Source organism: Python bivittatus, unplaced genomic scaffold (assembly GCF_059951505.1).
Source record: "Python bivittatus isolate LINGU-HERP-01145 unplaced genomic scaffold, Pbiv_v1 ctg000090_np1212, whole genome shotgun sequence".
In the NCBI taxonomy this organism is placed as follows: Eukaryota; Metazoa; Chordata; class Lepidosauria; order Squamata; family Pythonidae; genus Python; species Python bivittatus.
Genome location: NW_028277046.1, coordinates 4,533,205 through 4,545,474, shown reverse-complemented (window position 1 = coordinate 4,545,474; position 12,270 = coordinate 4,533,205). Strand labels below are relative to the sequence as shown.

The following is a 12,270-nucleotide window of genomic DNA, read 5'->3' as shown; positions in this document are numbered from 1 at the left end:
ACTTCATTTGGCTATTATGGAAGATATTGAGCCATATAAATCAGTTCAGGTTAAGATGAAAGAGCAAGAAAATGACAAATGCTTATGGACGTGTCTAAAGAAACGGATTAAAAAAAAAAAACAAGGACAGAAAACCAGGCTTTCTGCAGAAGAATTTTCTGGTACTTTTCCAGCTTCTTAAACACATCAATTTTCAACTGAAGATGATCAGGCTCCTGCATCAGTCACAGTCATGTCACAGACCCACAACTGTGATTCTGCAGAGTTTAAAGATGAGCCCTTTGCTCAGTGTTATCAGGTGATAAGAAAAATCACACACAAACAGTGGGACTATTCGCACACGTACAGAAATAGATCAAAATAAATATAAATATAAGCCGCCATGTACAAATATTGCAGCTATTCACATGTACCAGAGGGATTTTGCCACTATGACGTACTACGGATCAACCTCATCACTAAATAATATTACAAGATGAATGAGATGAAGAAAATAAGAAAGGGCTGGGGAATCTCCAGCTCTTCTAGGCATCCCTCACAACTGGCCACGCTAGCTGTGACGGACGGCATCTTGTTTGCCACAGCGGCTGACCAAATGTCAACCAGCCGATTACGATGGCTGTGTTCAAATAATACGAATGCGTTCAGAATAATAATTTAAATATGATAAAAAGAAACAGGATTGTTATTCCTTTTCACAAGAGTTTCATATCACTCTTACTTTTGACCTCAACCTTCCCATGCTGGGGACAGGGGCAAGGCAAACCTGTCACACCTCTTCCTGGGAGAAAGTGGAAATTGCAGATTCACAGACTGCGTGGGCCATCCTAGTGCCCTTCAGAATGTCTGTGAGCTCAGGACTACAACTTCCATCACACCCAACTAAAGAAAGGTCAATCCACGGCCGGAGAGTCCCTCCACTACCTTCTTTCTTTTCTGCTGGAATTTATAATGCCCACCGTCTCCTCCCCTTTTGGAGAGGCGGGCAGAGAGGGCTCATGGCATGTCAGAAAAGTATCTCTCCTCCCTCTTTTCTGTCTTTACTTCAGGCAGCCCCAAAGGCCACTACTCATTCCTTACCCTCAATCCCTTTCAAAAGGGGCAGAAACTAATTTCTCCTCTACACCTCCGCCCCCCCCCATGCACCGTGGGTCACAGAACACCCAGCTCCTCCTTCCCCTTTTAGGAATCCTCCGTGGTCTTTTTTTTCTTGGGGGGGAGGTTGGAAGAGCACATTTCTCACCACGGTCTTCATTTATCTGGTACAAAAAGATCCCCCTTCCCCCTCCCATTAGGGGGCAAGAGCCTCCGCTTCCCCTATCTCCGGGGTACTTCTAGGGGTTCCTCCCCCAACGTCCTACACGGGGGAGGGGAGGGGAGAAAAGAAAGGGGCGCCCTCCCACCTTCTCCTCCCTCCATCGCGGGGCAAAGGGCACCCAGCACCTGCCTTTCCCTGATGGAGCCGGGAGATCCCCACGCTCTGCAACGGACGAGCTGCGAGGCGAAAGCCCCCGCAGGCCCTAAGCACCCCCTCCTCTCCCCGGAACGCGGGGACGCCCCCGGGCCTCTCCCTCCTCCAGCCTCGGCTCACCTGCCCAGGTTGCTCAGCCTGCTCCGAAGAGGCCATGTTTCCAGACCCGGCTAATCCACACGTGAATGGCGGAGATGGCAGAGGAAAGCGGCGAGCTCAGTCCGGAGCAATCGAGCCCCGAGGCGCCGATCGGGAGAGGCGCGCCGCCTCGCCTCGCCTCGCCTCGCCTCGCCTGGCCGGAGCAACGCGGGTCGTTTTAGAGTCGGGGGTCCCCAAAGTTTGGGGGCGGGGGCGAAAAGTTTTTAAAAAAGGGGGGGAACTGACTCTTATCTATGCCTACTCGAAAGAAACGTCCAGGATTAGAAATAGACCTGAAATAGAAACAGACCTCAGAAGAAATCTCTAGGGTTAAATAGACATATGAGTACAGTCCTGCAACTGAATTACGCACGCAGGCTTAGTTAGAAATTTGTTTTATTTGTTTTTATATTTATTTTTTAAATATTATGTATATATTTATTGCTCGATTTGTACCCCAGATTTCTACTCTAAGCAGCTAACAAAAATTTTAAAAAGGGAATATAAAATGTGAAGGAAAAGTAACCCCAAAATCAAGGTTAAAATCAGACATCGTCTACGAGATATGCAACAATATATTAAGGTTTTTACCAAGGAACGGAGTTTTTGGTGAAAATGATTAACAGCTCCTTGCTGGCCAGGGGCCGATGAAAGCGGCAATCCAGCCTCTTGCAGAAACACAACTGCTGCTGTGTTCACACAACATAACGCAACGGTTTCTGCAGCGCCCTGAAGTACTGCCTAAGCCCAGGTTTCTGAGCAGAGAGATGTAGATGGCCTTGAAGATTTCTTCTGATTCTATATTCCTTAAGATAACGTGCATAGGGAGTCAATGAAACACTAAAAATATTAAAAAGTGCCACACGGGTCTTGAACGTGGAATATATATTCGAAATAGCTTCAAAGTTCAAACGAAGCATAAGTTTTTGAAATCAATACAATCATCCTCACAAACTCGGAACGCACCTACTGTACTAACGTTTTTGGGGAACTGGGAAGATGATTGAGAAATACATTAATACGAATCTTTTGCTTTCAACAAACTGGCCGACTGAAGTTTGAGCAGGGTCGAAAACTACATTTCCCATCATGCAGCAAGATGGGGGAGCACGAAACAAAGGACGCTCAGACTGGACTACATTTCCCAGAGTGCCTCAGCAGAGCTCGCCGGGCTCTGATTGGCTTCCTGGAGAGAGCGGTCGGCCGTGTAGTCTTGCTATACTGCAGAACCCGAACCCGAGCAAAGCCATGGCGGCGGGTCGTTCAGGGCTTCCCCGGTTGAAGCAATGCCTGATCAGGAGGAAAGGCCAACAGGAACAGCACGGGGTGGCCGCCTCCACCCTCCAGGAGCTGCAGACTAAAGGTAAGACTTTCCGCTTTGAGACTTCCAGGCAGAGGTGCCACAGGTGAAGTGGCCCATTGCACCATTCTGACCTACAGGACTACCTGTTTGGCATTCTCTCTAGCGGGCAAGTCCTAATTTACCTCTAAATTATAATAACGTTACCAAACGTTATATTCCATCTGAAAGAATAACATTACACACTTTCCTAGACTAAGGGTTTTCCCCCCCTTTCTTGCCCTTTTTTCTTTCTTCTCTTCTTTAGTTCGTATGATCTTTTACCCTTGCACTTAATACTTTTAGTAAAGTTATTATTTTAAAAAAAAAGGAAAAAAAGAACCGGGGTTTGGGAGAACAGTCCATCATCCTTTCCCTTGCTACGTTGTAAGGGATTCAGGGTGCCCCTTTCAGGTAGGAGAGGGCAAGGCAGAATTTGGTGCAAGGGAAGAGACTTAAGGGTGGAGCGGCCCATTGCCAGAGACAATGATGTCCAAGTTTCTCGGCATTAAAGAATTCGCTGCTGGGAGAAAAGCAAAGGCCGGACCCGTAGCCCTGCAGGCGTGGGTTCAGTGCTGAAAATCTGCTCTAGGGCCTTTTTTGAGGACTGGGAAAAAGGGCAGGAAACAAAATTAACAAGAGAAGCGTCCTCGGCCAATGCAGAAAAATGTTCTGTCTTGTCCTCAAGAACTCCTCCTTTTTCTACAGCCTGCAATCTGCTAGCGATTGACTCGGCCTCACGGCCTGTAACTTTGGTACTGGCTGGAGACGGCACCATAGTAAATGACGACGATTATTTTTTGTGCCTGCCCCCAAACACCAAATTTGTGGTGATGGCTAAGGATGAGAAGTGGACCAGCAGCAGCACAGGTAAGGAATTATAACACCTTTAGAAGCTCAAGCCATAGAGGTGCAAACAATGCCTGCCCCAGGACAGATAATTTTGATCAACATTTAGAGGATGAATTCAAGGATCAGCGGGCCCTCGGAATGCCTTATTATTACACTTAGAAATGTATAGATGTTTGTTTGGGGGTAGGGGGGAGCAAGCAAGGAATTTTTGGGCACCTGAAAGATATCCTATGTACACTGTAAAAGAGCCACTTCACTCCACGGTAGCCCAAAATCAGGACTCTGTTGGGCTCCCACTGTGTGAAATTGTGCTGACACACCTCTCTTACTTTTTAATGTTCAGTGGATTCATGACTCTACCAGTTTCAGGTGGGGGCACAGCCTGGCTAGAGGAAGAGATCGCTAACACAGATGAAATGGACAGCGTTGGAGAAAAATGGAAGCTCTTGGCCAGGCAGCTCAAGAACGACCTTTCTGCCATCGTGCTGATGTCTGAAGAAGACCTCCAGGTATGAAACGGCCATGCTGAGCAAGTCTAGAATAAATGTCTCTTGTTCCAGCCATCTCCTTGTCACTTTTGAAAGCAGGGAGCACATAAAATAGGAGGATATAACCCAAGTCTAACTGTCTGTTCTCCCCCTTTGGAGGAAAACCAAAGCATACTCAACAGATGATAGTTCCAACTCTGCTTTAAGTCCACAGAGAGAGAGACCATCGTCCCTGCAGGGAACTTGGTTCCATCATTCAATTGCTCCTACCAAAAAGTTCCTTCAAATTTATCTGCCAGGAACTTCAGAGAATCATAATCCTCTTTCTGGACTACCAGCAGAGAATGAGCATTCAATAAAATCTGCAAGCAATCCTTCCACACTGAGAATTAAACCAACCGCCACACAGCCCCATCCTTCTTACTTGGAAGAAAGTCTTCCTGAATTTAAGGGGAAGCCTCTCAAGGGATCCCGCAGAGGACTGCACTCTTAACTGGAGTCTTCTCTTTATCAGAGCACCGAGAAGGGGCATGATTTATGGGGCGTTCTTTTCCTGTTATCTTCAAGGATATTAACTAGCTCTGTGTTTTTAACACCAAGTGGCAGGCAGCTTTCAGAGCCTCAGAGAGGATTTTGTTTTAACCCTAACATGAATGCCAGGAAGTAAACCTGGAATCTTCCATGAGCAAAGCTGACATTCCTTCTTTCTCCCAAAGCCTTGGGAGTGGATGTTCTATCGCCTGCTGTGTGAACTTATTACACGGCCACATTTAATTATGACTTTGGGCTAAGTGGGGGAGTCCCGAGTCTCTCTCACCTTGGCTGGGTCCTGTTTTCCTCCAGGCGCTCATTGACGTACCGTGCTTAGATCTGGCTCGAGAACTTTCAGAGAATCAAGCCCAAACCCAAAGGTTACAGGATACCCTTCAGGAGACGCTGGACAGGCGGGAAGAGGAGCGTCAATCCCGTCAGCTTCTGGAACTCTACCTGCGGGCAATAAAAAAAGAGCATCAAGTTGTATCCACGACAGAAGGTAATAAGACCCTTATGGAGAAGCACTGGTTAGGAATGAATGAATGAATGAATGAATGAATGAATGAATGAATGAATGAATGAATGAATGAATGAATGGAGCAGAAATGTTACCCTAATATACCTTTTAAGTCTATACCTCAGCTGTGTACCCTTGTCCTTCAAACAGCAACCATAGAATTTTCACTATTTTTTTTACTTAGTGCCAGCACTCTGCTAGATACTGTACAAGTTCCTTGACACATCCTAATTTATGGAAACTTTTCAATCAAGCCAAGATCAAAGCACGGCTGATAAACCTGGTTTCTCCATGAGCCAAAGGTTAAGGAGAATTTGAAATGTAACAGGCAATTACACCAGGTTCAAGCATGTTTCAAATTGGGGTTACATTTGAACAGGGCCAGCATCTGCACCTCATGAAACTATGACTTTGGGAGAGGCTCTAAAGTAAAATAATTGCTGGCTTGGCAGCTATTGCCATGCAAGGAACATTTCTTATTTTGAGCCAAAGTGCTACATATCCCATTGATTGTAAGCTGCTTCGGATATAATTTTGGGTGGACACGTTGCCTGCACATTTTATTTATTTATTTACATGATTTGTTTGGTTGTTTACTAAGGCTTATATATAAAAGAATTTAAAGAATACACTGGCAGTGGCATAATGACAGAAAAAGCCAAAAGGTTTTCAAGGAAGCCTTCTGGAGGCTTCAAACGTCTCCTTCAGGAAACACAGGCCCTTCTCTTTGTGTCTAAAATCAGAAGCAGAGGAAAAATCCATGGAAGGAGCCGACACTGTGGACATTGGGAGCAGCGGACCATGTTCAGCAGAAAGCACTCTGCTCAGTACCCATGTTTTGACTGTGCTGAAAGAAAAGTCTGCTCCAGAACTCAGCCTGGCCAGTCAAGATTTAGAGGTGGGTAAATACAGACAGCTCCAGCCATTTAGCCTGGCCTTGTTCTTCCCTTCTATGCATGGTAATGGATTCTGGGACCTGGTGAGCATCATCCTCTTCCCCTAACGGCTTTATCTCCCTCAGTTCCAAAGTACATGTTCCCTGGTGTGTTCAGAGCTAAACTGGTTGCCACACACCCTCGCTCATTTGGGCTGGGCTGCCCAGCGTGGTCGTGCTGCTGGAGCAGATTTTGTCCCCTTGCCTATCACTATCATCCTTGAGCCTGATGGTCCAGTATTAACAGCCATGCCTCTTCTTCTCGTGCAGCCCAGTGTATTCCTTTTCCGCTCCGTGGATCGTCCTTCCTTTCTTTACCCCCTTGGGGGCGACCAGCCTTGCCCATCACCTTGGCTTTCTGGCTAATCACTGAGCCTCCATATTCCTGCCCCAACTTAACTGTGCCGTGTCCTGCAGATGAATCTGCCATTTTGTAAGCCATGTTTCCCTAGTACAAATAGCTAGAGCTTTCTGGCTTGGTGGGGAAGCAAAGGCTTAAAACAGGACATTGAGTATGATAAAGTATAATAGTTTGAAGAGAGATTTGAAAGAAACAGGAGAAACATGTTTGAAGTTCTAGAATAGGATTTATGAACAAGGCAGGAACATCTCGGTCTATGAGTTAGGGTGACAGCAACCTAAGATAAGAGAGGATTACAGTCAGATCAGGATGTGTTCTTGGGCTGATTTTTCCCTACTAGCATTTGAGCCAGGAAAAAAGCATCTCTAAAACTCTAGCTTTCTGTTGCAGCTGGTTTGCAAAGAAGACTCTGAAGCCCTTTCTCGGGCGCTAAGCTGGGATAAATGCAAGACTGAAGCCTTAAAGGAGGCGTGTGGGCAGGAGCTTTCAAGACGGCTGCAACAATTTCACGCTCTAAATTCATTGAGGAGCATCTCCAAAGGCAAGAAAAAGCTGCCAGGGGTTGGGGAACGGACGAGTTCTAAACGCAGGAAGTAAGAGCCCTGGAAGTGGACGTTTTGAGGCAGTTAATCACCCTCTGGGTTTCCTGAATGGTAATGCCGTGTTCTTTCAAACCAGCCAAGCACATTTGGACAAAATATAAAAGCAAAAGGCATTGGGCAACTCTGCCGTATCTCACCTCACCAAACTGTTTATTTATACATAGTGCTGGTCCAAGAAAAGAAATATTTTCCTTTTTAACCCCTGAAGATTATGGTGTGTGTTGAAATACAAAGACAGCAATGCTCTTTTGAATAAGGCCCTTTCTTTGATACTCAGAGGTGGAACTACGAAGCTGCCAAGATGCAGAATTTTACCTATCCAGCAAAGGGCCTCTCCTGCTTTTAAATGATTAACTTTACAGGGATTATTAAAAAAAAAAATGTCTGGAACATGTGGATTTTGAATATGTGCAGCTGATAATGGATGCAGCACCATGGGATAATCTCCAATCTTAGCAGAAAATGTTAATGATTGTATTTTTTAAAAATTAGTTATATTTTAGTATTAAAGGCTTTGTATGATTGGCTACCTTTTTGACTGCTGATTCAGCTATTAACCTTTAAGATTAAGTCAGTCTGCCTTGGGATATGTATTCTAGTAGGACAGCCCTCTACGGTAATTTGTAAAAGTAGCAGTAATTTGTAAAATAAAAAGGACTCTTAATTCCAGCTCAGCCTGGCTGACTACATGGTCACACTCAGAATAAAAGAAGGAAGAAATGTGTGGAGAAATGGAATTGCTTGCTTCCTCATTTACATTCCAGTGGCTGTGTGTTTGTTACCCTGAAATGAAATACAATGGTCAACGGTAGATAAATGGCTTGACATTGTCTTCCTGGTCCCCCCCAACTTCCCAGGGTAATATTATGAACAGTTCTGATCACTGTATTGGGGGGCTTTTTACACTTAGGGGAAAAAGGCAAAGAAGGTGAGAATTTGCATATATTTATGCAAGTTCCAAAGAAAACACATGGAAGGAACTTTTTCCTCCTTCTCGTAAAAGACAGGAATGCATCAAGGGCAGCCCCATCAAATGGCAGGAGACTGAAGACAGACAAGAGGAAATTCTTTCACGGAGAGCAAAACTTCATTCTGGAATTTCTGCTGCAAGATGTGATGGCCACCAGCCAGAGGGGATGGTTTTAAAAGAGGCTGAAACAAATTCCCTGGGAGTTTAAATATCACGATGGCTGTATATCATCTCCAGCGTCAGAGACAGTGACAGTTCCTGGGGAATAGGAGGAGAAAGGTGCCATTCCTTGAATCCTGCTTATGGACTTGGCTGTAGAAGCCTCTTAAGAAAACAGGAAACGAGCAGAAAACAGGAAATCTGAATAGACAGACTTTGGCTTTGAACCTGCAAGATTCAACCTATATAAACAGTTACAATATAAACCTCCACTTTAGTTATTCAGACAACTCTCTGCTATTTCCCCGTCAAAAAAAATAATCTTTGAACCAATCCTTCAACATAGTATAAAGGAAGTACTGCCTCTCTTTCAATGCACTGTTTCCCACAAATGGGAATTCAGCTAGAAAGGCATACAAGGAAGGAGATACAAAGCAAGGAAGAACAAAAGGACAATTGGTATTTGTTTCCATCAATTCTTTTCCTCTCTCATTCGCACACAAATACACACTGATTCAAGGTTAAATCCACAAATGTATTGTCGCTATCGAACCAGGTTTGTTCACTGAAGCACTAAATGAGGAATGCATTCAAAACCATACATGATATTCACTCTCAACTGAATACAGCACAAAGGTTAGGCACATGTAGCAATATTTTATTTCAGCACGTAACAACAATTGTATGGGGAAACAACTCAGCACTGGCAAAAAAACAGGAAAGACAAGCTGAGATACAGCATTCTTAGCTTGCCTGAAAGTATCTTCTTGGAACTCCTAAAGGCATATACAATCTTTGGGTCTCTGTGTTTTGCTTGTCTTCCATAGAGACTGACAATTTAAGTCACACTATGCAACTGGGCACAGAACTCCCCAATATCTCAGTGGCCACACTGTTTTTGTTTCCTGCAATTTTCTCACAACAGCATTTCAGATGCTATAACATTGAATCAGCATAAATGCCCAGATGTGGCTTCTGCTGCTGTTCCTTTGCCAACCCTCTATGTGGCACACAACGATTCTGTCAATACAAATACGGAAACTCTGCTTTTAGTGATGCTTGTGAAAAATGCAGTCAGCAAGAGTTTGAAGCTGGTTCTCTCAATTCTAGCAAGCCGTTTTCAGACTTCATATATTTAAGTTTGGAACTTGGTTCCTTACATTTTCAATACATTTGCTAAAATACTGTACAGTCAAGACTCTGAATATACTGTAGCTTTGTAGAAGCCCCCCAAAAGCAGGCTGAGCATAGAACCTTGGCTTTCTTCTCCTTTATTTTTTAGGAAATCACATTCTCAACCTTTGGGATAAGGTTGGGCTTGAAATTTGGTAGACTAAGCTTGCAGAAATCTCAGGAGCCTGAAATGCCCAGATTAAGAATGGCAGGGACTGAGTCACTGAAGCAAAAGTAAAGAAGGTAAAAGATGCCAGCTTGCTCACAGAATTCTGTATTCTCTGTGTTTAAATCCCTCCTCAACCTAATTGGTTGTCCAGTTACTTCTGTCTATCCTGTCTTTTTGGACTGCTGGTACTGGTTAAAAGAACCATCGTGTATTTCACAGAGGTCCTCGGAAGAAGGCTGGGACCCCCATGCAGTGGAAGGAACAATTTCAATTTTCCCTTTGGAAACACAGCCTTGATACAAATGTCTATACAAATGGGATCCATACGTTTTTCTTGTTAGATTAAGCAGAAACCTAAGGAAGTTCACAAGCATATTTTGCTAATGCATATTGTCAAACAGAAGAGCAGATGGGAAATGTTTCTTTGTATACTATATGTGCAACCAAAGCACATTTAACACACGAGCGAGGCATGCTGTGTTTTGCCACACAACCAAGAGTCGGGGGGGCACCAATAAAAGGCTGCCAAGAGCATCTGTGTGGGAGTCAGGAGATCCAAGAAGTATATAAATGAAACTTTCTGTATGCACACTTCTAATACCAACAGAAGGGAAAGAGAAAGCTAATTACACAACAGTGTCTTCTCCCCAAAGTCACCAGTCCTATCCACCTCGAGTCCATTGGTGCAGGAAACAATTTGTTAGCAAGAGGAGAACGTTTTCCAGAAGAAGTTCTTACAGAGTGCCTTTTCCCGGGTTGGGGGCTGAGGAACAGGTGCTCTCTCTTCCCGAGGGCTGGCTACAATCTTCTCCTGCCTTGACAGATGGGACACGTTCACGTGTGATGCCCGTTCAGCCAGCCCCGAGAGGAGAACAAGGAATTTGTTCTTTTCTATGTCTGCTGGTGCCTGGAAATACTTGCAAACGAAGCAAAAGTGAATTAAGCATTGTTGTAGAAACGCAGAACTGCTGACAAGCAAGGCTTTTAAAAAGGATGGGAGTTTAAGCTGCCTTGCGTTGAGTCTGGCAATTAAATCCTACTAAGTTTCACGCACAGTCCCTTCCTGAAGATCCTTTCAACTGAACACGGCAGGGTTCAAATATGCCCTGTGAGAGGCAAGGTTGCATCAATCTGCCCTAGACATAAGGTCTGAGTCTGCAAGCAACAGACTTGCTCTCCTTCTGATTAATCCTAACAAAGTGCTGTTAGAAACGTGACAAAATATAAACCTGATTTGAGACTTAGATGTTTACAGTATTTCTCTTCTCCCCTTGCCAAGTTCTCAAGAACAGAAGCCTGTCTCGGTGGGGTGTCAAGGGGTGCTCATGTCACTGAATGAATATGCCTTGATTTAAAAGCATCACCACACATAGAAAGCTAGCATGTCAAGGGAAAAGCTTCTACCGGTCCTACATTTTTGTTGAGCCTTCGGGGTTTGGTGGCTTGTATTTCAGTATTTGGATATTCAATTACATGTAATCAGGAGGTGCCTTCTAGCAAGGCCACCTTGCAGCTTTCCAGGTTTTCGGGCAGGTTGTCATTCTGAGGGCTTTGTCAAGGAACCTTCTGCCTATAAAACAGATCTGATGGCTGAGCGAGGGCCTTCTCCATCACTTTGAGATATTGACTGCTCCCCCAGGGGCAGAAATGAAGGATTATTTCCTCTGCTGCTGAGTATCAAGCATATCTGGAATTCTTCCTGCCTCAGATCCCGAGACCATCCACTCACTTGGGAGAGGATAACCTCTGTTGCTTAATAACTTTATTAGTTTCCAGTGAAATTACAAACCTACATTTTTCCTTTGAAAGTAGAATTAAATAAGCAGAATTGCTTTTTGCTCTTTCCTTCAAACATAATTCCACTCTAGTCCATTTCATTCAAAAGCTCTCATTAAAACAACGGCTATCAGCCGTTAATCTATCAGGCTGCCATGCTGTAGCTCACGCAAGACTTTGGAAGAAAAATAGAGTTTTAATGGTAGATTTTATGGAGTAATCCTTGGATCTGTTTCAGCAGAGAATAGCGTAAATCAAACACCCTCGAGCTGAAAACTTTTAAAACAGCTTTTTAAATGATCTTTCTGACAACCCATAGCAATTATTTTGATAAAGGTGAAGCTATAGTGGTTGTTTTTTTTTTTTTAACGAGCCACATACAGTGGAAATTCAAGGGAAAGCTCATCAACACCTCAGAGCTACATCAGCTTTTCTTTCTGACAGGCTATGTCCTGATCAGAAATATTCTTTGCATTTTTTCTCCCAATTCTTGTTTTTAAACAATGTCACCTTAGCATTAGTCAGTCCACAAGAAGCAAGGGTGTTAAAAGTCTTCATTAAAATAACGTTTCCAAAGGAGGACCCGTACCGAAGGGTAAAGATCTCAGCTGGAAGTCCAATAGGCATGTTTAGGGTACAAGAAAAAGCAAACAGATTAGCCAATAATGTAGCCTCAGAATTAAGCCAGTGGATTTCAGTTCAAGCTTATTTTAAAATACGTATGCTCCAGATTGCAACCCAATGCTAACTCTATGACTACAGAATAGTCTGGCTATATTTTATCAGC

General features: G+C 44.0%; 2 protein-coding genes across 2 annotated transcripts in view; one reads left to right on the top strand and one right to left on the bottom strand.

The window, feature by feature from the left end:
- The window catches only part of PEX14 (peroxisomal biogenesis factor 14), a 75,638-nt gene extending 73,961 nt beyond the window's left edge, over positions 1 to 1,677 (bottom strand). The window contains exon 1 of the mRNA XM_007420085.4: positions 1,592 to 1,677. Coding sequence (XP_007420147.1) covers positions 1,592 to 1,627 — 36 coding nt within the window. The 5' untranslated portion in view covers positions 1,628 to 1,677. The remainder of the gene's footprint in view (positions 1 to 1,591) is intronic.
- A 1,111-nt stretch (positions 1,678 to 2,788) lies between these two features.
- Positions 2,789 to 7,985, top strand: DFFA (DNA fragmentation factor subunit alpha). Its single transcript, XM_088136811.1, has 6 exons — positions 2,789 to 2,972; positions 3,657 to 3,818; positions 4,164 to 4,309; positions 5,132 to 5,321; positions 6,083 to 6,237; positions 7,025 to 7,985. The coding sequence occupies exons 1-6, from the start codon at positions 2,858 to 2,860 to the stop codon at positions 7,229 to 7,231; spliced, it is 975 nt and encodes a 324-aa protein (XP_087992937.1). The 5' UTR covers positions 2,789 to 2,857; the 3' UTR covers positions 7,232 to 7,985.
- Positions 7,986 to 12,270: the final 4,285 nt, after the last annotated feature.